The 27,995-nt window shown below is 35.3% G+C and overlaps 1 protein-coding gene across 1 annotated transcript; it reads right to left on the reverse strand.

The window, feature by feature from the left end:
• Positions 1-109: 109 nt before the first annotated feature.
• On the reverse strand, positions 110-26,920 carry LOC111517423 (serine protease persephone). The gene is made up of 6 exons (XM_023173582.2): positions 26,713-26,920; positions 19,712-19,984; positions 10,513-10,604; positions 9,056-9,404; positions 3,594-3,751; positions 110-293 (listed from the first exon to the last, which is right to left on the reverse strand). The coding sequence occupies exons 1-6, from the start codon at positions 26,795-26,797 to the stop codon at positions 165-167; spliced, it is 1,086 nt and encodes a 361-aa protein (XP_023029350.2). The 5' UTR covers positions 26,798-26,920; the 3' UTR covers positions 110-164.
• Between the last annotated feature and the right edge of the window lie 1,075 nt (positions 26,921-27,995).

A 27,995-nucleotide genomic window follows, 5' to 3' on the forward strand; every position in this document is an offset into this window, starting at 1 on the left:
TGTACAAAATGGAAAAGTAGAAAGCCGAAACCTTTTTTCCAAAAACCAACCTCTCCTAAAAATATACCCCTTTCAATTCTAATAAGATAACATTCTGAAAGAAAACTACTTTTTGTTTAAATTTTAATTTTCTTTTCACCTCCATACAATTTTCTCTATCCAGTCTAAATATTTTGAAATTCTAGTATAAACACCAGGAACTCGTCCTCCACAGCCAGCTCCATATGAAACAACACCAACAATTGAATAGACTCCGGATTTCTCTCTAATCTGCAAGGGCCCACGGAATCACCCTGAAATGGATAAGGAAATTTAATCAGAGGGGTAGGCACTATACGAGACATATAGAATGAAAGAGAAGGAGAAATATGAGATTAGCGAAGTTAAAAAAAAATTACCATCAATAATTGAAATAGTCATTGCCAACATCTGATATGTTATTCCCTAAAGCATTTTCAAACGAATACCATAAACTTGTCTGAAAATGTCCATATAGGATGAAACTGCAGTAACGTTAGCTACAAATACAGGTGGTATAAAAACAGGAAATTTTATCTATATTTTTTCAAGGGCCTGGATATCGCTCACAAAATAAGGATTTCATACCGGCATGACAGGAGACATATTTTTAAATGCTTTGAAAATCATCATACTTTTCTTATGGTTGCTCCAATGATGCTTGCTTATTCAAGATCTTGAGTAACGGTGACCCCCAAAACTTTTTGCTGAAACGCAGGCTTAATTTGAGAATTGTTCAAATACAATTGTTGGATTCCATATGGAGTACTGTACATTCGGCCTCATTGATACCACGTTTCGACGGTTTTAATGTCTTCCGTGATTTTGTGAGATTCTGTGATAGGCCAAGGGAAGAGTTTTGTGTCACTATTAGCGAAGAAGAACGCATATGATTTCATTAGAGACCCGAGATCACTAATGAAGGTATAAACTTGTAGTGGCCCTATCACTGACCTTTGAGGTATTCAACTGGAGGCAAACTAACTTCAAAAAAGTTCGCCATCGACTCACACCCTGCAACTCTCATTTGATAGAGAGTTTCTCATTCAATGAAGTAATTCGCTCCGTAATCCAAAGTGATCCGGCTTGTATCTACCTTTCGCGAGGCACAAGATCAAACGCGGAAATCTATGAATATGACGTCGATAAGCTGGGATGCGTGCCTATTGGTCGGCGCACGTAATAGATACATCATTATAGATCGTGAAGAAAAAATCTATGTTGTCCATCCTGAAGAATTTCTTGTTCTAGCATGAATTGTGTTAGCTCATTTGCAATAATTTTTCGATGTATTTTGCTCCAACTGTGGTCTAAGTTTATTTCTTCCAGGACTCCATAAAGATTTTATATCTTTGAGAGGTGCAGTTACAATTTCTTCAAATACTGTTATTGATGTTTCTTTTCTGGAGATTGCAGGAAAGAAGGGAACATTTTATGACGGTTCTATTGTGAAGGTACTAGATAACTCAGAAAATATCAGGTGGGCTGAAAAATTCGTAGGCTAACATACAGAGATGGCGCTACTAGTATCAAATCCAAATAATTTTTAGTTAACCTTAACACAGCGTACTTATGCTGTGACCCTAACCTTCAAAAGACAATTGTACGAATTTCTCAGCTGTCGATTAATAAATTTTGAATGAAGCAACTTTTGTTGGTTTGAAGAAAATGTATGAAATGGAATTTCGTTTGTTAATAAAGCATTATTTTTGGCGAAAAAAATCTGTTGAAGCCGAAGCTTGGCTTGATAAACATTATTCGGACTTTCCACCAGGAAAATCAACAGTTGGACACCCCGACGTAAACATAAAAAAGGTCAACGAAATAATTTTGGATGACCGCAAGGTAAGTTGATCGAGACAGCTGAGGCTCTAAAGATATCGAATGAACGTGTTGGACATATCATGCATGAATATTTGAGTATGAGAAAGCTCTGTTCAATGCCATGGGAACCCACTATCGGCCAAATACAACAACTAACTGATGATTCTAAGCAGTGTTTGAAGCTGTTCCACCATAAAAAACCCGAATTCATGCGTCGATAGGTGACAATGGATGAAACATGGCTCCATCATTTCACACCGGGATCAAAACGACCAGACGAAATAATGCTCAAGCTTGTTGTGCTGAGCAACTATTTGGTGGCGGATCAGTTATGCCATGGGGAGGGATATCGTTTGTCGCTCGCACGGAGTTAGTCTTCATCGAGAATATGTCATTGAATGCGCATAAGGATCTTCAAGACATTTATGCATGATAATGCACGGCGTCACTATGACCGGATCATTACTCAGCATATTGACGACGTTCAATTCACGCGATTTATTTGGACTGTGCAAGTCGGGATTTAAACCCCATTGAATATGTTGGGGATGTGCCGGCTTCTAGAAATTCTAGAGAGCTACGTGACATACTTACTGGTACAATAATGGGAAAATTTTGCGCAGAACGTAATTCAAAATCTGATACAAAGCATGCCTCGTCGTTTGCAAGCTGTTTTCACTGCAACAGGAGCAAACACTCGTTACTGAAGCCCTTACATTTCTCTTTTTCAACCAAATGCATATCAGAGTAAAATTGTTTGATTTCCTAGCATACAGAAGTAAAATTTGGGCAACCAAAGATAGGTTCATTTTTCAAGGACTCGGCAAAATATGTGACATCAGGAAGAGATTTGAAAAAATCAAGAAAATTCAAAATAACTTCAAATTACGGAGTGAACCTAATTTCATGCCCGGCAGTGTAGTGTATACAGGGTGTTTCGAATTTCTCCGTATTTATTCATTGGCTTTTCAAACGAACCGAACTCGGTGACATCCAATAACTTGAACATAGTGCGAGGTGGTTGTCGTCTTTCGGGATACAAGTTTAAATACATTTACAATGTTCTAATACTGTTTAATGGTATTTGTAATACATTTGTATCATCTCTCTTTTTTCTTCTTTTGTGAAAGACATTTTTCGACAAAAATTCAATGACTTGTACAATAACAACATGTAATTGAGTGTAACCAATTGAAAGTCAAATTTAGAAACATTAAAGTCAAAGCCTATTATGATAAGAATACATTTTTTTCAATATCTCCAATTTTTTGAAAAATAATGATATACCTTATGATACATCATTGAAAAGGTAAAATCTGGTTCTATTCAAAACAGAAAGAATCCAATGTAGCGCCCAAAAGAAAACAGAAAGTTGAAAGTGGTGCCGGAAGACGAAACGTCGGTTAGCAAATCTGAAAACACTATTATGTAGTAGGAAAAAAGTGGCAACGTGGAAGTGCAATGTATTTTTGAATCCTTCGAAAAAAAAAGCCAGAAAAAAATAAAAACCATTTTCCAAAACTTCTGTTTTTTTCCGGATATCTCCGGATATACTCGGAATTTCACAACTTTCTCAACAGCATATTGTTAGTCAGGTAAATACGCAACTTTGCCCCAATTTAACCATCTTCGTATCTCATAGTTTCCGAGATCCCAATGTGGGGATCGAATTTGAAACACCCTGTATATGTTCGAAAAACATAACCACAGAAAAAACATGTTGAGAAAAATGGCTAAACAGAAATCCTTACCCAGCATGCATCGCTTGTGCTCGCAGCAGCACAAAGTTGCGTAGACTCGATGGTTTTCGTTCCCAATGTTCTGACCGTATAGGTCTCATTGCACTGCTCAATCGGAACAGCAACTAATTTGGCTTTTTGTAATATATTACTTCTGTCATCCTCAGCATCTGAAAGTCAATTAATTTATTTTGAATAAGGATGAGACTGATTTAGTCGCTAAAGGAGTTGAGAAGATCCAGTCCCATATTGAATCATTATGATTGTTTATATGTTATTCGAGATGGTTAGCGAGTGAATGTTGTTGTAAATCATGCCCGAAAGAAAATAACGCCGACCGCCGCTGGTAGTCATAAACCAGGCGTGACGTGGCTAAGAGCGCGCGAGTGCACTATGATTCCCCGCCAATCAAGAAGCAACGGGAATAATGCTACCGACTTCGGCAGAACTTCGGAGAAACATTCGATTACGATATTTAAAGGCTAGCCACGATGATATCGAGACAGTCAAGTGGACGTTACAGTGCGGTACGCGAAGTGATCTAGTAAGGCGATAGACAGTCAAATAATAGTTGAAGTGTTTGTTGTATTGAAATGAAATAAAGTTAAGTATGATTATTCAGTGTAGTCAATTATTGATGAACCCACGAGGAAAAACGCAACAGTATCTCAAATAAAAAAAAATTATCGGTAATAATAAAGTGATACTTATTCGATTCAGGCACATCATAGTATTATATCGACTACGTCGATATAGCACAAAGTCAGAAAAATCCACCATTTGCGTTTAACGGACTATGTTGGAAAAAATATTTTGTCAGGATCGCCAGGATAATAAAATCTGTTATGAAATTTCATGGTGTGATGAGAGTAGATTCACAAATAACGGATGGTTCAAGAAAAATATTCATTATTACTGGCGACAAGAAAATTCTTTCCTACAAATTTCCAAGAGAATTTCCAATATTGGAGAACTATTTGCAAAGATGTTCTCAATATGACTATGTCAGGACGATGTATAGAAAACAATTGTCTTATTGAATTGCCACTACATTCACCTGACCTGACCCTTCTAGACTTTTCATTGTGGGGCTTCATTGAAGAAAAGGTATTCAGATTAACTTTTGGCAATATCGACAAAATATTTGACATAATACATATTTTGCAAAATACCATTGCAAAAAACGAAATTCGACAATTCTATATATGATGGAATTGACCGACACTTGATGAAAATCCATAACTGACGTATTCAGAAAACACTGTATTGTGTCTGTTTTACTGATACAGATAGGCAATTAGGCACGTTCATTGCATATGTCGATTACATCCACCCGTCAATAAAATTCACCACCGAGAGGGATTTTGACGATAGTTTGAGTTTGTAAAAAGGGCTTAATAAAAATGGGCTATTACATTGTAAAAATAACCAAATTATTCAAGGTGGCTCATTCGAGCTGCAAAATTGATTATTGGCGAAAACGGTTAATCAAATTTACGTTTTTCATACACCGTTGTAAAGAAGCTTCCAAGACCTTTCAAATAAGGTATCATTCAACCACTCTCCCCTATTCAAGGGGAGAGGTTGAAGAGCCCCCTATTGGGGGTTGCTCGTTCAAGCCTATAATATACGTCAAAAGATGTCCCCCAAACAAAATCATTCGACGTGTTTCGAAAAATGTTTCCACTCACTATGGGATAAGAAATATACGGGGTGGCTTGTCTGAGATGTAATACCCTGTATAAGCTGACTTGTGGATCTTGTCCAAAACTGTATATTGGCCAAACAGGGAGAACATTTTCCCAAAGAATTGAAGAACATACAAGTAGTTTTGTAAATAGAAAGACCACTTCCACCTTTTAGCAGAAAGACATGAGTTCATTCATGAACACGATGTGTCACATTTAGAGGAGAATAGTTTGAAACTCACTCTTCTAGTTTCTAGATTGTTTATAAATCAATAGATTCAGGAGTTAATTTACTGATTGATCAATTAGAAATGAATAACCCCCCGTTATTGAATATTTTTTCAATTTTTTTATTCATTACAAACTTAAGTAAAAATCGGGTACATGAACTGCAGGTACTTCAAATTATAGAATAATGTATATTTAGCATTGAATATGTAGAATTAGTTAGTAAAGACACTCCCGAAGAAGCCATTGTATGGCAAAACACCGTTTACCTTTACTCCTGTCGTGCCCTTTAACCCACCTCAGAATAATGTTATTATATACCGAGGCTTTAGGTAAATCTTGGTGACACTCTTGTACTAGCCCTGAGGTTACACGTTGTCCAAGGCTTATAGGGCTTGTCTGCTGTCAGTGCAGATTGTTATGTTTTTGTCAGAAATTCCTTTCCTGGATATTTCTTTTGTGGCGATTGAGATACCAGCCAGTTCCGTTTGGACCACGCTGGTATTTTTTCCCATTCCCCACTTGGTGCTGCAGGTTTTTCCGGGGTTTCCTGCAGCTGAAAAAGCAAATGCGCTATTGGAATCAACCAAGTCCTCCCGGAGCGCCAATTATTTTTTGTTGTTTCATAATTTCCTTTTTTAATTGAAAAAAAAAACAGACAGTGTAGGTCTTACCATTTCCGAGATCGCAGTAGTATGGTCAGCTGAAAAATGGCTTGTATAGGCCCTAAACTAGCTGTGGGGGTACCAGAATCTTTGATCCGGAACCAGATCGGAAAGTGGGTTTATGAAAGTACTGGAAAAGCATCCGGAAACACACACAAAACCTTTATAAAGCAATAATCGGCGCACAACAATTGAAGGGCCTCTCACTTGGCACTGTCCATTGAGAGGACTCCTGAGAAAAATATGGCTGTACAACGGAGACCTTAACTGCAGACGATGCAACACAGGAACAGAGACAGCTCGTCACATTTCAAACCAATGTGAGGCACAGGAGGCAAACAATTTATGGACAACCCAAATTATTTTCAAAAGGTTCCAAACAGGGAAATGGGTGTCAAGAAAAAGATGGATTGAAAATGCAAAAAGTCATGCACTTTTGTTTTTGCTGCAGCGTTTTTCGGAGACTTAGGAGAAATGGAATGATATGGTTTCCTACAATCCCTGCCCCTTTTGAGGGTATTGCGCGTGTTCTTCTCTCATCCAGTGAGGATTTTCCGTTGACCAGTAGTGGCAATTTTGCCGATTAGCATGACCGTTAAGAGACAAAGTACACTTATCATAAAACATAACGTCTTCTAATTGGATGATTTGTTATCCAACATGTACATTTGCTCACAAAAATAAGTTCTTCTATCAAAATCGTCTTCTATGAGCTTCTGAGTAGGTATCATTTTATAGGGATGCATTTTATTTTCTTTAAATATCACAACACAACAAAAAAATATTTTTTGAATGTTTCCTACACTAAATTAGTCAATTTCTACTAATTTTGGGGTGATAAAAACGAAAATAACAATGAAAAATTTTTATTAGCTCGGGTTTTTGAGATACACAGTACTTAATCTTAAAGAGTAGTTATACTATACGTGAAAAGTGAAAGTACATAAAACAATATTGTTATGTTTCTTTTAGAATATTTCAAGTACAAAATTAATAAAAAAAAAACATTATTCTTAGTCTTAGATATTTTCACATCATGTTTTAGAAGATTCCACTGTTGTAGTCTTGACCCTAACAGCTCAGCCTTTTCCTTAGACAAGCGAAGATCTCTTATAAGGTCACTCAACTCTGCTTGACTAATTCTGTGCGGATCACTAGACCTATCGCTTACCTCAAAATCAGGGTCATAGGATGTAGAAGGATGGGTTGCTCCTTCTAAACAGTCTTCATCACCTTCCTCTAAAATTTCATAGTTTTGGGGTGGAGAAGGGACTGGCAAATTGTCTGAGTGTGGTACAGGCTGAAGAGCAGATGAGAGATTAGGGTATTTAACCGTTCCTCTTTTCTTCATAGATAAACCTTGCTTAATGGAGGAGTTAAGCAGAAATAACAGTCGTCTGTATGATTGGTAGGCTCACGCCAAACCATAGGTACTGCAAAAGCCATTGCCCGGTTTTTTTTTTTCAGCCACTCTCGCAATATGACGGAACAAGAATTACAACATATATGAGGAGCCCATGATTTATCTTGGTCCCCAACTTTCACACCAAAATAATGTTCATAGGCTGTCTTAACGATAGGTGTCATTTTACGTTTCTGAGCCTTAAATGTTATTTCACCACATATATAGCAAAAGCTATCGACAGAATTCACACACTTTCGAGGCATTTCAGATCAGCACTTAAATTAATTTAAAAATCAACTTCACACGATAATTTCAATAGCAACCACGTGCGTACAATTGACAAACTCACATAGGCTATGTTTACTACTTAAGAACAGCTGATGAGAGGGGTGTTATGTAAACAAACATGTGTACCATCTGTTGGTGATGAAATATTTCATTTGTTGAAAACTCAATATACATATATATAATATAATGATACTACATCTTGAAAACAAGAGCTAATATATAATTTTTATGGTCACTTTCGGTTTTAACACGTGGAAATACATTAAAATCATCTAATTTCAACCCCGAAACAAAAACTTTGTTGTGTTGTGATATGTTTACTATCGATAACATTGAATATAGTGGATGCCTGTCTATTCGATGCATATGGGTTTTCCTCAAACTCAAGCATCACATCTAATTTGAGTTCATCACTCATTGCATTGGCATCTGTTTTTTATCTGCCCCACATGACCAAGTTCGCGAAACTACTTCTCTATTCTGCTTATTCCGTGTTCCGTGAGATATGGGGGGTAAATTAGAAATTTTTCATGAAATAGGCGAGCTACTTCCTGTTGTGTTCGGGTTTTATCTCCGTAACCAATCATTTGTAAAACTGTTGTTTTATGCATTTCCATTAATCTAACCATTTGTCAGACTTGAAGTTAACGAACTTTAAACTTAAATTAAAATACTGACAACTAATGTTGTAACATAGAAAACAAGCTGACAAGGCGTTTTAAACTAACGTTGCCACGGAAATTATTTACAGTTTTTTAAAAGATACCATCCTAAAAGAACATTGCTATGGTTTTTTATTTCCAATACCTCAACATGAAATATAAGTTTTGAGTATATAGCAATAAGTTTTAAGTGTATTTTATCGAATTTCAGTAACCATATGATTTTAATTTATTTAATCTTAATTGTTGCAATAAACTGGAAAGCGATAACATTTTTGAATAGAGAATAAAGATACCTATCAAACGATATATCGCAAACCTATACTTCCCATTTAAAAAATTGGGGTTTGTACATGTTCTTCGACGGAGGTTGAAGGTAGGGGTAGCATTTTCCAGTTGAAGTATGTCAAGTTATAATTCAAATTTGACGTGTTTTGGGAATTTGTTAAAATATGTATCGCAACCAAAATAATGAATTAATTCCATTTGACTTTTAAACACTATAACAACATATCTCCGTGGCAATTTTTCTACTCACCAATACTCGTTTTCCCCCATCCCGTGACTATAAGCCCCAGAGGATCATCATCTTTTTCATACAGACACGCCGGAAAAACCCTATCGGAAAACTTGACGGTTTGGGTGAGCTCCACTATCGCTATATCGTGGTGCTTGTGACTCGTGTCGTACCCCTCGTGCATCGAGACGTTCTTGATATCTGTCTCGATGGCGTTAGAGTCGTTCAGCCAAGTGATGCCCAAGCGAACCCTCGTGGGGGGCTCCCGGCCCGTGAAGCAGTGAGCAGCGGTGAGGAGGAAACGGTTCGATATCACGGAGGCTCCGCACGTCCAGCTCATGCCTTCATCAGTTTCGGATCCCAGAGCTGCCTGAAAATTGAGTCAATTATACAAGGTGTCGGCTCTAGAAGGGATGGAGTGAGGAATTAGTTAGCAGGTGGATTTTTTCAGAAGTAAAGTCATTGTACAGGCAAAACTTTCGGGATTTCAAAAACAATGTTGTATCTATTGATTTTAAATATTTTTCAACTGAAATTACGATTTGTGCTAGAATTGGCCGATACTTGATGAAAATCCGTAACTAACGTATTCAAGAACCACTTTATCGTGAGATTTGCACTGCTTTCGTGCTTTACAATGCTTTCTCAAGCGTTTTCGTATGACCTTCTACCTATTCAATGAATAATCATTTTGGAAATAGAATAATTGAAAATTTGAACATTCTAAGCTAACTAATTACCGATTTCCAGATCAGAAAACAGATTTAGAAGCGGGAAGAGATATATTTTATTCGGTATGTTCTTTCATTTTTCGGGACAAGGTTCTCCCCGTTTGGCCAATATAAAGTGTTAGGCAAGAACCACAAGTATATACTCCTGATCTATCCAACACTGAAAGTTTGTTTTCATTGTTTTACATAAATTTGCTTTAATTATTAATTGTACGGTAAGTTCGCGTCCAAGTAGGCCTACTCACTAATTGTCTATTTCAAAATTATTGTCAATTTGATGAAAAGTTTCATTTATGCATCGAAGGACTAACAATGGTAAACCCGAGGAGTCCTTTGCTAGTTGACTAGTTTTTATGGACAACTTTGAAACTGGTATAGGCAGAGCCGTACTCTTACCATCTGACCTGAAAGATCACTCACCATAAAAACTAACCGGCTTCGTTAAGAAGCTGGGTTTATTTGGTCGAGTGTGAATTGGTGTGAGCCACAATAAACCCTTGCGGGTTGCGGTGGAGGGTCGAATAGACCCACTCAATTTGGACCTAACGTAACCTAACCTACCTCATGGCCTTTGATAATGTGACCGCAGTAGTACACGAAACGTCAGGCAAATAAACCCGGAAAAAGCTTCGACACAAATTGGCGTTTTCAGGAGATGAACTACACTAATCTAGTATTTTATTTCTGGTATTTGGTAGCAATTCAACTTTTACCGAAAACTATGATGTAAATGTAAGCTTACATTACCATATGAGGAAACTCCTTATCTGCGGCGTCATCTCCGTCGATGATATGGAAAATAACTCCTTTCGCGGACTGATTTGAAATTTCGTTGCATGCTGGAAAATTAATAAATCATTAGGTACTTTTATAGCGAACTCGTCAGCAAAACAGCAGTAAATCAACATATTTTTATCAATACCGTTACAAAACTGTTCGATCATTTCGTTATGATTAAACATCTGATGTGGGCGTATTAACATACTGACTCGATTACTATTTCCAAACGAATTGGAGTGCATGTTCGATCAAATAAGGTAAACAGAATAATGGGGCACATTTCAAGCAATCATGACCGTAGTGGATAAAGATAATATAGATATTTCATTTATTATTTGAATATTTAAATGACTTATGCCATCGGGGCAACTAAAACTATTTGCAGACTTTCTCATAACATATCTCAAACCTTGCTTTTGCTGTTCCAAGTTGTAACTTTATTTGTTTTTGTCTTCCATTTTTTACTCCAGCTGTAGGAGGTAACAATACCCACGTTTGAAAAATAAAAAGTGGCCATTGTTACTCCATACGAAAACATTATTGGTATAGTCGAAGTAATCTTTGTGAATACTTAAAGCTATCGGCATATCAAAGGCTAAAAAAACCAATACAGAGAAATAATGCCGCTACGAATTAGTCCACGTGGACTGAAGAATTGGCGGTTCGTATTGGATAATTTTTACTAACCGAGTTTTATGATTGGCTGAAGAGTCATAAAATTAAATTTGAAGTTATGTTACGGTGACGAATAGAATGTGGGGATGAGTATCGCCGTTGTGTCGTCAATGTTCAGTTCAGGAACTGATCACGATTTGAGTGTTGAAATTCGATATTGGTTTGAATTGAAGGGGTTATATTCTTAGGGAACTATATATTTTTGGGAAAGAAAGTTTTTGGAGTAGTAGAAAGCCAAAAACTTTCTTTCGATATTGGTGTAGTTATAATTACTTAAAATTTTTGTTATCTGTTTAAAATGTGGCGTTCTTGGACAAGTTCTAACAGTAATAACGAGTGTGATAGCAACGCAGACTTTTTCCTATGTAGTGATTCAAATAGCAATAGTGAACAATGCGAAAAAGAGATACCAGTGAATAAGATTCGGATGCATTTGAATATTGAAACACAGAGAGTATGTTTCGAAGTATATAAGAATCTACATCTCAAGTTTGGTTTCGAAGGAAACAAACTATTACAAGCAACATCAGATTTGACCAACATTTCTTTCTCAACTGTAAGTAAAATAGTCAAAAACAAACCTTATGGAGGCAACACGATAGGGGTGGCCCCAATCAGATGACACCCTGTATAAAAGATTCATGGTTATATTCTGAGAGCCCACAACAAGTGCCAATAGCAAAATGTAGATAGATTTTCAATGACTGCGAATAAAGAAGATATAGGAAAAAAATAATTTGGGATTTTTGGTTTTTCCTGTATATCTCCAGAACCAAATAAGCTATATTCGATTTCTTTACATCATTGAATAGGTCTCTAAAATACGCAACTTTGCCATAAATTAACCAATACTCTATCTCCCTCCCTGTATATATATATATATATATATATATATATATATATATATATATATATATATATATATATATATATATATACATACATATATATATATATATATATATATATATATATATATATATATATATATATACATATATATATATATATATACATATATATATACATATATATACATACATATATATACATACATATATATACATACATATATATATATATATATATATATATATATATATATATATATATATATATATATACATATATATATATATATATATATATATATATATATATATATATATATACATATATATACATACATATATATGTTAACTCGAAGATTCTCACGGATAAAGTATGATGAGCTGTTTTCTCGGGTTTCGCTCCGTGTTCTGCAAATGAGACTTTGCCGAAACGTTGTGAAACTAATCCTTATGGGGAGAAAATACACAGAACACGGAGCGAAACCCGAGAAAACAGCTCATCATACATATATATATATATATATAATATATATATATATATATATATATATATATATATATATATATTTCAATATTAAATTCTACAAAAAGGATTTGAAGCTTTATAACTTCTATTAATTATCTGCGAGCGCTTTCGACAGTTGGTAGTACTGTCATCTTCTGACACTCCTCAAACTGAACTGGTCATCCTGTTGTCTGTCTCTTTATACGGTCAGAGCGTCTTAACTCAGGTATTTCAGGTACTTTAGGTAAATTTGGCTGTATTTGTTCTGCATCAGGTACTCTTCTTCGTGTTAGATCTTCTCTAGGAATGTGTATGGTTTTGTTTAATATATTGAATGTGAGATCTTGTTGTGTTTTGATTTGTACTTGTTCCTCGATAAGTGATTTATGACAACAGTCATAAATCACTTATCCTCATCAGGGCGGTGCAGCCAAGTGTAAAGATGGGCAACACTTGTTTGCCGAAAACAGGAAACAACACATACGCACGGAGTCAACAACAGAAGCCAACCGCACATTTGTGGTTCCAGTTAGAAGACCTAGAATTCCCAGGCTATATCTAACATGACCACGTAGGCAGCTATAGCTACCTGCGTGACATCCGGGTCCAGGATATAAATACAGAGATAGATTTTATCGAGTGTGTATGATACAAATCAAAAATGTAACAAATAAACTATTAGTGTTAAGTCCACTATTTGTTACATACAAATCAAAAATGTAAAAAATAAACTATTAGTGTTAAGTCCACTATTTGTTACATTTTTGATTTGTATCATACACACTCGATAAAATCTCTCTCTGTATATATATATACATATATATGAAGGTAATAGAGCTAGTTAAAAAAGAAATATCTAATATTACCAAAGAAGACTGGCATAAAAGGATTTAAAAAGTAATTTTAGTTGAAAAAGACTATATAGAGATTGGACACTTCCATATTAATGGTGGAAATAAATTCATTATTTATTTAAATGACGACAGTGATAGTGAAACAGAGAATGTGGAAGAGGAATTATCAGAAGCTTTCGAAGAAAGTTAGTGAAGTGTTTTTGAAGTATATATATATATATATATATATATATCATAGGCATAGTTATTGTGATTCTTATAAAATCAGAAATGATCATTGAATTACGAAATTAGTTAGCCCCTAACTATATTATTAAAGGTAGGTTGCACTAGATCGCTTACTTAAACTATAGTAGAATGTCTCATACCTACAGCTGATTTTTTTAAGGATTTAACTATTCTGAGACGATAATATATTTGAAAAGACACTCATTAATTGGTTATAAAAATCCAATAGATCACGCCAAATATAAATAATTATACAAAACAAAATAAGGTTTGGCAATGAAATTTTAAATATCTTTTACAACGCGGAAAACTAAATTCCATACAAATCTGGTTTCACAAAACTGGCTTTTCGATGTATTATTATGTAACAAGGTAAATGTTGACTTAGTGCTTTACCAGTTCACATTTTTTTAAATTATTACATTTTAATTAAACCTGTTATGAACCGCAACATAATTCCATTAACAAATATTTAAGTGACGTCATAATGATTTGTTAACGAATGAAAACAATACATATTTCAAGTTTCAGGTTGAATGATTCAAATCAATTGTTTAAAATTGTTTATTATTTTGGATAACTTGATAGCAAGTTATTTCAGCTGACTAGTTCATATTTCGACAATCGCACTATGATGTGTGAGATACTATTCGAAATATAATGATAATAATAATAATAATAATAATAATAATAATAATAAACGTTTTTATTGACGTACTGAAAGTGAAATTATTACTAGTTCTTCATTAACACTTTACAGAAAGTAACACCAAAAGGCAGAGTTCAACTCCTAATTGAAAAAAGGAGTTGTTCTTTCACTCAACACAAAACGGTGTCAGTTTCTGTAGCTCCATATCTCGATAAATATTCATTCTACTGTGTCGTGGTATGTTCTGATCTATAAAGAATTTTGTACTCTATACATTGATATTTCGGCCAAATTTTCCCTGCGAATTCAAATTGAATCAAAGCGCTGCCGAAACAGCCCGAAAAATCAACCAGGTATTTGGAAAATCCTCGTCCTGGCAATTCAGGACGAGGATTTGAGGACCCTGGTGGAGACTGATCCATCACAAACAGTGCGTGAAATGGAGGAAAAACTGGGCTGTTCTTTGGTCCTGCGCAACCAAAAAGATCCTTTCTCGAATCCAATTTCAGGAATTCAACCTCCATCAATCGACTAAGAGAGGAATCATCAAGACTCTACTAGACCGTGCTTTCGGGCTCTGTAATACAAAGGAAGGTCTCGAAAAGGAACTATGCATCATCAAAAATGACCTTCAAAGTGATGGTGGAACAGACTTCAGCTAGAAAACAGCAAGAGCTCCACAAGGAAGAGAAGCCGCCACAACCAGTACTTGTACTTCCCTATATCAGAGGATTATCGGAAAGGATCAGAAGAATTGGGTCCAAGTATAACATCAGGACCTGCTTAAGATCTGGGAACACTATCCGTAGCAGCTTCACGAAAACCAGGCCACCAAACGCGGACTGCAATTCCAAGAATTGTAATTACCGTATCTGCGAATGCGGAGATTCATACATCGGTGAAACTAGGAGGCCATTGAAAGTTTGCATAGCCGAGTACAAGAAACACACACACACAGCGAGGAGAAATCAGAATAGCAGAGCATGTTTAGACTCATCAACACAACATCAAGTGGGCTCAAGCTGAAATCATACACAAGAAGGAACACTGGTTTAGGAGAAAATTCAAAGAAGCCGCATATATGTTGTCCAACAACGCCTTCAGCCAAGCTAGCGTAGAGATACGCAACACATGGAAACCTCTAATGAAGCGGAACACGACCAACTCCCGCCGAACGGTCAGCTTCCACTAAAACCGATGATGGAGCGTAGAGAGGTGATAGGTGAAAGCACTTGAGTGACCTATTAATACTAACAATCGAAAAGTCGCGAAATTTGAACATTTCACTTCATTTTTTGAACAACCCACGTAGGTGATGTTCTTAGAAGTACTCATATCAAGATCAACTGACGTAATTTTTGTTTCTATTTGGGTAAATCTCGCCACAAAAGAAAATAGCGGGTCACAATTGCTCGTTATTAGGAATATGTAGTAATCATATTCCTAAAACTTGTAAAACAAAAAAGTCTGCCTCATGAATAATAAAAAACATACTCTATATCTTGAAAAGCAAATGCGTGTATTCATATCAGAAAGAACAGTTAGCGTCAATTATGCTGTATTAATATAAATATCGCAAAAATTGCAGCGACTACAAATATTCCAGCAACTTATCATTTCTTGACCTACTTCCAGATAGGAATATTCAACCATATCCATATCAGTAAATGTATTGCAGACAATTTGAAATATATATCTTTTTAACGAAAACGGGCAATATATATGAAACATTTTTCTGTTTCAATATATGTCGTATGACGTGCGAATTGTAAGAACAATCTTGAGATTTGCATTTGAGCTAAAACCCTTGTCGTCAATTTTTCGTTACTACCTTTTTGAAAGACTTTGAAAGACCATTCACACAATCCTTTCAAAAATTGTACCTTCGACTTTATGTCATCGAAATAGACGCATCTACTCTTGTCATAATGACAGTTCGTTAAAATATTATTAGAGCTAGTATTATTTACTCATGTTTTAAAGGGTTTTTAATGATGTATTTGATTACTTTCTTCTTCTCTTAGGAAAATTTCCATTTTGTATTCAATGATAGTTATAAAGTTTCTTTCCAATTAAACGAATTTCCTTCGACTGGGCGTTTATTATGAACTGTCATTTTCATAATATGACATAATGTAGTTAGGTTTTTAAAAAATATTGTGTGAAAAAATCACATGATGACCTCCCGCCTTGGGGAGCCTTTTTTTAATGTTATGTGGTGTTGTATCATGAATGCGTTGTGTTTTGGCTCTGGTTTTGAAAGTATGTGACATCTTCTTTCAAAAGTCAAAAGTCATACGAATAAAATAATATTCAATATAAAAAATTAAATAAAAAGATTGGCATAGTGAATCTCAATCTTTTTCGTTTTCTCCAATTTGTCCTAAGATTTGATTCTACTTTTTAGAATTTTACTACCATGAATAGTTTTTTTGTACATATGTATCAGATACAATAAGCTGGAACATAATAAATACAAAATACTCTTCTTAGAGATGACTTTCATCTCACAATCACCTTCATGCTTGAATGAGAAAACTGATATCAATCATCTAAGTGAAATATATTCTTACTTTTTGCATTTAGATCAAGGAATTTATGAAACTCTAAATCAAAATTGTACAAATACTCTTGCAGTTTTCTAAACAATATTTTCAAGGTTAGTACAAATTCAACAACAACAACAACATTCAACAACTATATTTCATATTATAAATTTCATTCAACACAATAAAATGAGTCAAACTTCAAAGTAATTAACTTCTTTTCCAGAAGCTGATTTATGAAAACAATCTGACATCTTGTTCTATGATACTGATTTTGTGGTTGCCTCAACTAAGTGTATTGGCACCACTGGTAATTTGACTTTGAAAAAGTATAACCAATAAACTCTAATTTCAAATATTCTCGTTATTCCCTTACTGCAATCGCAAAATTTCAACAATAACAACTTTTATTTCAATTATTGAGTGTAAAATTCATGAATGATTATATTCCAAAAAAATTTAAACCTGTTACCAAGATGGGAGTGTTTAATAAAACAACCTTTCCAACAATTACCCAGCAACTAAACTCTAGGAAGGTAGCCCTGGTAGTAGGAGAATGGATACTCAAGCTGTTCTCTAGTAGAGCAATAAGTATCAATAAAGAAGACATCACAGTGAGAGGAGTGGTCATGAAGGGTTGTTCACAGGGAGGAATCTTATCACCCCTTCTTTGGAACATAGTTCTGGATACCCTGATTAATCACCTCGACAATATTGGATTCTACACAATTGCATATGCAGATGACAGTTATCTTGCAGACCGGCAAATTTGTGAACACACTGTGCGATAGAGCGCAGGATGGGCTCAAATTAATAGAAACATGGTGTGAAGAACAATTACTGTCGATCAATCACGAGAAGACTGAGATGGTCATTCTCACCAGGAAAAAAAGTTTATCGGGCTTAAAACCTTCCGAAATCTTCAGAAGCAAACTAAACTTCTCTGAAGAGGTGAAGGTACTACCCTCGACAGGAAGCTAACATGGAACTCTCACCTGCAAAGTAGAGCAAATAGAGCTTATGTGGCTTATGAGCAATGTCAGAGGACAGCGGGACGCACATGGGGTCTTTCACTCCGCGCGGTCACCTGGATCTAGGTACACTGCAATAATAAGGCCTATGTTATGGAGCTATTGCATGGGGACCGAAAGTTCTACAAGTAACGGCCATCAAAAAATTATATCGAATACAGCGATTGGCTTGATTAAACATCACAGGAGCCATGAGAACAACACCAACCGCGGCAATGGAATTAATTACTGGTCTGACCCCTCTGGACCTGTACGTTAAGGAGGTTGCATTAATGGCCATGCTACGATTGCGCACGGCTGGTGTAAATCTCGAAGTAAGAATGGGTCAATTAAGGCTAGGCCTATGGCGAGAAGCACTTACTGCGCTACCTCTGCTGCAGGCAGCCAGTGATGTAATTGAACCCAAGGTTGTGTTTAATAAACCATACAAAATACAAATAAAACAGAACATAGTCAGATGCTACATATGCAATACGCATATATACAGACAGCTCAAAAACCAAAGAAGGCTCAGGATGTGGAGTTTACTCCAGATCACTAAGCCTGAGGATTATGTAGGGAATGGGAAAAATACCAGTGTGGTTCAAACAGAACTGGCTGGTATCTCAATCTCAATCAGGAAAGAAATTTCTGGCAAAATCATTATAATCTGCACTGATAATAGAGAAGCCCTATTAGTCTTGAACAGACAACGTGTAACCTCAGGGCTAGTACTAGAGTGTCACCAAGATTTAGCCAAAGCCTCGGTAGATAATAACATTATCCTGAGGTGGGTTAAAGGGTATGACAGGAGTAAAGGTAATCGCATTGCCGACTCTTTAGCCAAGGAAGCGGCTGGAATAAGTATTTTAGGACCCAGTGACACCTACGGCCTGATAACTTCGACAATTGCGGAACCAGCTGAACGTCAGACCCATGCTCAATTCCCAAAGAGATGGGATGGAATCAAAGGATGCAGTCTTTCCAGGATCACCCTGGGCAACCCTGGGAAGCTGGTGCCGAAGAAATATCTGGCGATGACCAGGAAAAACCTACGCTTAATATTAGGATTTCTGGCCGGCCACTGTCAACTGAGGAAACATCTCCATATTATGGAGCTAGTGGACACACCTCTATGCAGGATGTGTGAACAGGAAGATGAAACTGTCAGGCATGTCTTATGCGAATGTTATCGTCAATAAGAGAGTGTGTGTTCAGCGAGTCTTGGCCTACCCCTGTCCTGGAAAGGACAGGATGACCTAGGAGGACAACTACTCGGGAGGATGTGCAATGGGTCACATGTGGCCTAAATGCTGTGGGCCAACACTCACCTTCCTTAATCTACAGATACAGAGAAAATGTCATTTGTTAACTTTACCTAAGCGTTTTTGTATATGTGTATATGAGAACTTTTCCACCATTGGCCAAGTAGTTTTATCGAAACTTAAGCACTATGCAAACAATACATCTTCATTATTGTTTTTCTGGTGATGACAATAAAACGTGTCGAAATATTTGAATCAATGTCATGAGAGTATCCTTTGGCAGGCTGCAGGCTGTGTGTGTCAACTCGAACATTCTCACGGACAAAGTATGATAAGCTTGTTTTTCCGTGTTCGATGTGTTTCACCCTCACAACGATCATGTCTAAAACGTTTCGACAAAGTCTCATTTGCCATCTTCTGGTGCTGTCTAGCGTTTAGAAATAGACTGAACTATATTCTACTTTTAGTAGTAGTAGTAGTAGTAGTAGTATTCAACTCGCAAGAAATTTAGTTATAGCAACACTTCACACGCTCATTGAATATTATTGTATTATTTCAATACTATTCCAAAACTTTTTCTTACCTTGTTCAAACTTCCTATCATGGTCTTCGCCGCTGGTATCTTCCGGAACAACAGTTGTTTCTCCGAAACGGGCAGAATCCGTGAAAGGATCCAAAACCAGTTCCGGCTCCTTCAAAGACGTAGCCGGACAGCAGACTATCTCGTCGAATCCGTCGAAACCGCACCTCTTCAAATCGTGCTTGTGCCGTTTCTTCAGAGACTCCATGGCGACCGGACAGTCGAAGATTTTCGTGCAAATTCCGGAAACTCCGGAGTTTCTGCACTTGTTGCTCTCTGCAAGAATGCCAACTGTGGTGAGTGACGAAACTAAATAAGTTTTAAGTTAAGTGAGATGAAGTAAAGGAATATGCAGATTACGTAGTCATTCTATCCCATGCCTAGGCTATTCAAATAATGATATATCTGAATTTCTTTTATTACATTATTACTATTATTTAAAAGTATTATGAAGGAAAAGGTACGTGGAGGGATAAATTATCTGGTTTGCCTTCTTTCGGGAACAACCGACCCCCTGAGTAATAACTACAATGATTTTTATTTTGACCATGGATATACTCTCTTTGTTTCAAGCTTTATTTACATAACTAACTCTTTATTGGTTTATTCCAGTAACATTTCGAGGTGACTAACTAACTACATATGTTAAATACGTGGAAGTTTTACTATATCTCATACTAACCTGGCATCAATATCTAGAAAGAATGAAGAGAAATGCGGGGATAGCAATGTTGCAAGCTAAAAGCAACATTGCTAACTAAAACTAAACGTGACGTATTGGCTATACTCAGTTTTGGTTAAACTCTTATCAACACACGTTTCTTTGCTTTGGTAGCCAGAGGTAAAATGAGCCATTGCTACTAAGAACCCAGACAGGGTACAAAGTTATTTCTTTGGGAACAATGGTAGCAATGAAAACTACATCAATAGCAGTGTTGGATGAACTCTTAACCCACTTCCTGAGCATTTGTAATAACGAGGAGGCTATCGTAGACCAACTGAGACTGAAAACTTCGAAAGAATAAAATAAAATGTGATGATGTATTGGTTAGACAGGGTACGAAGACTTGATACAATGAAAACCACACCAAGAGAAGCATTGAAGAAACACTCGAATTTACCCCCTGTACAAAATTCACCAAGCAACAATTAATCGAGCTAACTTAAAATTTTAGAATATGTGGAGGAATGAGCATCAAATATAATCGCGAACACGGGTAAATCGAAACGGACCTCCGAGAAATGAACCCCCTACCAACTTATCGAGGCAGAAAGCGGAATTGTCTGTCCTGACACGGTCAAAAGCCTTATAAATTAGGATATTGTTGTAAATCATACTCGAAAGAAATTAACGGCCGGCTGCCACTGGTAGCCATAAACCAGTGGTGACGTAGCTACGAGCGCACGAATGTACGATGATTCCCGCCACTCTAGAAGCAGCGGAAATAATGCTACCGATTTCGACGGAATATCGGCGAAATTGTCTAGCGCATTCGATTACGATATATAAACGCTAGCCACGAGCATATCGGGGCAGTCAAGTGGCAGTTACAGTGCGGTACGCGAAGTGATCCAGTAAGGAGATAGACATTCAAATAATAGTTGAGGTTTTTGTTGAAGTGATTGTTGTATTCAAAGTGATATAAAGTTAAATTTGATTATTCAGTGTAGTCAATTATTAGTCAACCCACGGGTGATTGCAAAGGGATTCAGACTTTGCCGCTTTCGACTTTTGAATTCGTGAGACAAATGCCAATATAATACGACAACCCCTTTACTGTAAATTTCCCTTATGAATAAACAAAATAATTCTGAATTTAAATCTTATGAATGCACTTCATTAAATACCAATGTTTCTGTATAAAATCCTACACATTCCTCCACCAGTTTTCCTACTCGACTAGTAGGGTTCGGCAAATACCGACAAGAACGTAACTTTTTCCCGACCATTTAAAGAAAATGTTTTGTTATTGGGGAGGACAATTTTTAAAGGTTTCATCAATTATTTTTTCCCGAACTAAAGACATTTTTGTCGACCTTTTTTCACATTTGTCGAAGAAGTCGACAAATAAGAAGAATTAGTGAAGGAAAAGACTGTGTATAAATTAAAATTTTGTCCATCTCTGAAGACGAAGGCTGAATTTAGCCTCCGAAAAGTTAAGATAAGTATTGTATAATGTCTAAGCTCTTTTTTCGATAGACAAAATTATTAAATAAGGTAAGTTACTGATAAACAGAACATTTTTCTTTATGAAAAATCCTTTGAATTCACGAAGTAACTTATTGGGGTAAAATAATAAGTTTGCCGTGTATAAAGTTGTTACTGTTTTCGTATCTTTCAGATTGTGAAAGGTGAAAATACCCAAAGATCAATAAAAACTTTTTTTTCCGGTCATCAACTAATGGGTATTATTGTAAATGCTTAATATTCACTTAAAGATTAAACAATCTGCTTCTCGTAACTTGTTCTAAGAATTAATACCAGTGGCAAATGGAATAATTAACGAATTATCAGTTCTAATGACAGAAAATTCACGAAACGAGGTCGAGTATAAGTAAATTGAAATTTCTTCTGAGAATCGACGAAATACTAATGGTATTTGATAGAGACTTATTTAATTTCGGTCGGTTCTGTGAAAACTTCGAATATGTCAACACCTAAATAATTACTTCTCTTTGTAATGATGACATTGCTATTCTCACTTCTTGTGATCCGGAAAACCTCGAAAAAACACCGAAAAGTGAACGTAAACGATTAGATGATGATTCTTTATTGTGTGTTTGCTAAGGTGACCTCCCCGTCATTGTAAGTCCCGAGGCTCCTCCTGGGAACTCAATAAGGATGTAATTTGTAGATTATAAGAGCAATCATTACTGTTTTTTAAACCATAGCTACTTCGATACAATGTATATGCTAGAAAAGTTTTCTAAATTGCAGTCTTGCAGTCTTCGAGTAATCCCACGAAAAATCTAACGGATCTCAATCGGGTCAACTTGCAGGCCACTCTTCGGGTCCTATTCGCCCGATTCACGAGGTTAGGCTAGAAGAAACAGGATTTTCCGCTTGCCTCTTTTATTTTTTTTCCTTTACAACTTACTTGAGAATTCCGAACCACGGTTCAATTTGGATAATAATTACCTTAAGAGATTTGAATGATATAATTGGGTCATTAGATAATAAATGTAGTAGGGAAGGTTTTAGACATAGCAGTATATAATGAATTATTACAGTTTATTGTCAAAAATCAAATCATGTTTATCAATCAATCTGGTTTTCGAAAAAAACATTCTTGTGAAACATCACTACAGTTATCATTAACTAAATTTACTAATGAAACAGATAAAGGTAAATATGTTGTAGCTGTCTTTTTAGATTTCAAAAGGGCCTTTGAAACGATCGATAGAAGTATTTTGCTTCAGAAGCTGAGAAGATATGGGATTGAGGGGATGGTTTATGAATGGATAAGTAATTATTTATCAAATAGGAAACAGAGAGTACATGTGAACGATTATTTCTCATCATATATAACAAATCACACAGGAGTACCACAAGGTAGTGTGCTTGGACCCCTATTATTCATTCTGTATCTGAACGATTTACAATCATTTACAGACTGAGTTCATCAACTTATTTGCAGATGAAACTTGGATGAAGAAGTCTGGCCTTAGGGAAATTTTATAGGCCTGCAAATACTAATTTTTTGAGCATGATTGGTGACCTTGATAATATTTCATCCGCTGTTTGTCCTGTTTCTGATGATGTGATATGCATGGGAGACTTCAACGTTGACCTTTTCAAACTACTCAATCCCCTACTCAACTGCTTTGAATGTTACAATTTAGAACAAATACTTAATGAGTCTACTAGAATCACCAACGTTTCTAGCACGCTCATTGACCCGATTTTCGTTAGTAATAATAATCATGTTGTAAGATCTGTAAGAATATTTAACAAAGAAATTCAAAATACAACCCAAACTTGTAACATACCGCTGTTTCGATAATTTCACTTTGCATACTTTTTTATCAGATTTATACCAGTTGTGGTTCGAAATTATAAGTGAAAATGATATTGATAATAAATTTTACAATTTCAATTCATTTTTAATCTCTATTATTGACAGACACGCCCCTCTTAAAAAAGTTAGATTTACCAAACCACCCGCTCCTTGGCTCACTCAAAATCTCAGACTTCTTATGAAAGAACGTGATAAAGCCTTTCAAAAATTAAAAAAAACTAAATCTGTTAATGATCGTATGAGGTATAAAGAATTGAGAAATCATACCTTGTCAATAGTTAGAACTGGAAAAAGGACATATCTCAAGTCTGTCTGTTCTGAAAAAATACCACGCAAAACCTGGAATGCTCTTTCTAACCTCAATGTTCGTTCAAAAAAACATTATTTTGCCCAATTCGTACAAAATGTTTCTAATAATTGTGATGAAAATATTGAATTTTATAGAAATAATTATTTAATCAGGCAAGATAACTTCTCATTTCGATTCGCTACTGAAGAAGCTATTCATGAAATCTTGAATGATATTAAAAGTCAAGCTTCAGGGGTTGATAATATTTCAATCAGAATGATAAAACTTTGTAGCCCGTTTATAGATAAATATATTACACATATCATCAATTGTTGATGTGGTTTTAGGCAGGGTTTTAGCACGGCTACAGCTCTTGCTATTGTTACACAAGACATTGTTGAAGGATTTGATAAGGGAATGATTAGCACTCTGGTACTACTAGATTTTTCGAAAGCCTTCGATACCATCAATCATGAGCTGATTTGCATGAAACTCAAATATTATGGTTTTGATAGTGCTGCCCTTATTTCTCATCTGGTCTTATGTACTTGGTCGATCTCAAAAAGTTGTTGTTGATGGTCATCACTCCTTACCTCTTGATATTCTATCAGGAGTACCACAGGGTTCCATTTTGGGACCTTTATTGATCATCATTTATATTACTGACATTACCTCGTTATACATGCACTTTAAAATCGATGAGTGTGCTGAGGCACAAAATCTCTTCAACACTGATCTTAATTTGATCAATGGGCTATCAAGTAAACATAATTTGAAAATTAATCCTAATAAAACAATACAGCTAAAAACTTAGGGGTGATGTTTGACACTGATCTTAGATTCACTAGTCATGTTAAAAATTCAATGAAAAAAGCTTATATGTAATTGAAACTGTTATACTGTAATCATTTTATTTTGAACCAACCTCTAAAAAGAATGTTCTATGATAGTTTGGTGCTAAGCCATTTCAACTACTGTGACTTCATATATGGGCCTTACTTATACGATTCAGATAAAAAAAGAATACAAAAAGTGCAAAATTCTTGTTGCCGCCTAATTTATGGACTTCGTAAGTATGATTCAATTTTTGAAGCCTTTAAAAACTCCCGCTGGCTCAATATGAAAAACCGTATGATTCATCATTTGAATTGTTTTGTTCATAAATTGATCACCCTTCCCCATTCTCCTCTTTTAATACAAAAACTAATTATGTGTGAAAATATTCACTCAAGAAACATTAGACATAAAAACAAATTAACATCGCACTGCACAGTTTCAGAGATCATTTCTTTTTGGTGCTGTAAAACTTTATAATTCATTGCCCGAAAAGTTGAAGAGATTCAATATCAGGAAATTCAAATACAAATATAAAAATTATATCTATGATAGTCAGTAATGTCAACTTTTGCTTTTTAGACAACAGATCAATTAAATTTAATTATTTATCAACTATCTTTAGAAGGTAATCACAAATTATTATTTTATTTACGGTTCTCATTCCGTGGTACCATCACTGTTGATTGCTTTTATTTTTGTATGTTTGCGTGCATTATGGAGTGGTGCTTGTTGGTTGAGTTAGAGTAGCTTTGAGCTAGACTTCGCCAAGGAGTACTCCAGTAACCTATTTTTATTTTCAAATATATCTTTGTATTGTTTTTTCTTGTATTATCAACAAAGCCGATTTATTATTATTATTATTATTATGCCTCATTGGCCTTTACTGGAGTAAATTTAGAAGAAACTGTTGGCAGAATGAATAAAGTTCTAAGAGAGTAGAAAAATATCTGAAAACCAACAAAATGAAACCTTAAAAAGCCAAAAGCAATGATAATCACTAAATTCAAATATAATCAAATAAATACAAACAACATAAATATAAAAATTGAAGACGAACGTATAAAAATTATGGTACATAAATCAATAATCCAACCCCATTTTGACTACTGTGCATATCTATTTAATTCTCTTTTAATTTGAATAAAGTGCAAATAATAAAAAAAACTACAAAATCGGGGAATGAGAATAATTTTAAAATGTAATAGGTATACACCAATTTCTACCATGCTATCTGCTCTACAATGGCCCTCAGTATCCAAAAGATTATTCTATTGTTCCATGGTTTTCATTTATAAAATATTAAATAAAATGACCCCACCATACTTGCTATCATTAACAACTTTCAATAAGGACATTCATCACCATTCTACTAGGCACAACAACCACATTCATATAAATAGAACAAATACAAGAAATAGGATGAGCAGTTTATTTTTTAAAGGTTTTGTCCGATTTAATGATTTACCCGATTCAATCAAATCTACTTTATCATTGAAGATATTCAAGAGCGAACTTTTAAAATATATTCATGATGGAAATTGAAAAATTCCTTTTTGTTTGAATCCGAAGTAAATCACCACATTCACACAGGCATCGCTCTCAGACCGCTTTGAGGTTTTTCCCAACAGTTCTTCTGCATTGTTATGAGAAAACAATCGCTTTTTAACACCAGCTAACAACCCAGCAATTTATGAAAGTCGATAATTGAAAAAATGAAACTATTTTCCTGGCTATTGTCAAAGACAAACATTGATTCATAGGTAACGTTCAAGAGAAGCATTAGAAAGGGGATTTTTCCTACAGTGTTATTTGTGGTTCTCAATTTTTATCTTCAACATCGAAAAATGATGATAACTCACCGAACTGTCCTCTTGTAAAACACACTTTTGTCACAAAAAACAAACAAAGGAGCATGCAATACGAAAACCTGTGCCCGTCCATCATTCGAGATAAAGTCGATGTTATTTCACGTTCATTGCCACCATCCGATCACGACGAAGTTCACGATCAACTGGTAAACCAAAACCTCGAAAGAAATGACTGTATACTGTATGGTATCTACAAGTCGCCTCGACATCGTATTTTGTAGATAAACTCGCATAGCCGGATGCTCATTTATTAATTTATGCGCAAACTCGTTAATACAAGTATTCAATCTTCATCAGTCATACAGGGTGTCTGTCTTCAAGTGCTGGTTTTCGGACTAACACGATAAATTTTTTGGAGGATATTCATGAAACAGTATTTTTATAGAAATTTTTTGATTTGATAATGCTGCCTAATTGTGAACATATGTACTTCGAAAACATGTTTCTCAAAATAATTTTTGGTATATATTTGGAATGAGTAGAACACGATTTTGAAATCAGAACGGGGTTCTTCCTTCATTCCTTCATTTTCCAAAAATTATCAAATCATAAACAAAAACCTTCGTCTAGAATCACTCCATATATTGGTAAAAACATACCAATTGCGGGGAACCTGAATTTATATGTATTAAGTAATGATTGAAATTTGAGAATTTTCAAATAATTCAGATAAGTGAAAGCTAACACATATTTATTTGGTTTTCAACCAAATTCCAGAATTAATAATTGGTTCATTATATTCAACATAATTCAACATATCTAATAATAATAATTAATTTCCCAGGAGACAAAATATTGAATTGGAATGTTCCAATTCCAGAAAAAGCATGCAATGTGGATCTAACAAGTTTTATTCAGAGTTTTGGAATACAAAGACTCGCCGTTACAAACTCTAAACATATTAGAAATATTGATAAGCATTTATGCTTGAGAAAGCTAGGTATTGTATAGCGAAACACATGTCGCCGTTTTTGTATAGCCCTTTATAGTGAAAATCATACAATAAGCTCTATTAATTAGTTTTTTAATGTGGATGTTCATCAAGTATCGGCCAATTCTATTCAATTAAATAACTGAAAAGAGACAAGAACAACGTTAAACTTTCTATTTGGACGAAACTTGATATGACACTCACGGCACAGTTACGAAACGGTGGACTGATGGTTCGAGAATGTGTACGCCTAACATGCCTGCAAACAAAATTTGATAAGAAGGTAATACAAGAAGAAGTATATATATTACCGAAGAAGACCGACAGAAAAGGATTAATAAAA

Source organism: Leptinotarsa decemlineata, unplaced genomic scaffold (assembly GCF_025532065.1).
Source record: "Leptinotarsa decemlineata unplaced genomic scaffold, Ldec_3_MD MMD2_P_RNA_scaffold_2, whole genome shotgun sequence".
Classification (NCBI taxonomy): domain Eukaryota; kingdom Metazoa; phylum Arthropoda; class Insecta; order Coleoptera; family Chrysomelidae; genus Leptinotarsa; species Leptinotarsa decemlineata.

Coding starts and splice junctions, on each gene's coding strand:
- LOC111517423 (XM_023173582.2), bottom strand. CDS start 26,797: ATGATGGACGGGCACAGGTTTTCGTATTGCATGCTCCTTTGTTTGTTT. Junction 19,985..26,712: donor TTTTACAAGAGGACAGTTCG/GTGAGTTATCAT, acceptor GCATTCTTGCAG/AGAGCAACAAGTGCAGAAAC. Junction 10,605..19,711: donor TGATAGGAAGTTTGAACAAG/GTAAGAAAAAGT, acceptor TTAATTTTCCAG/CATGCAACGAAATTTCAAAT.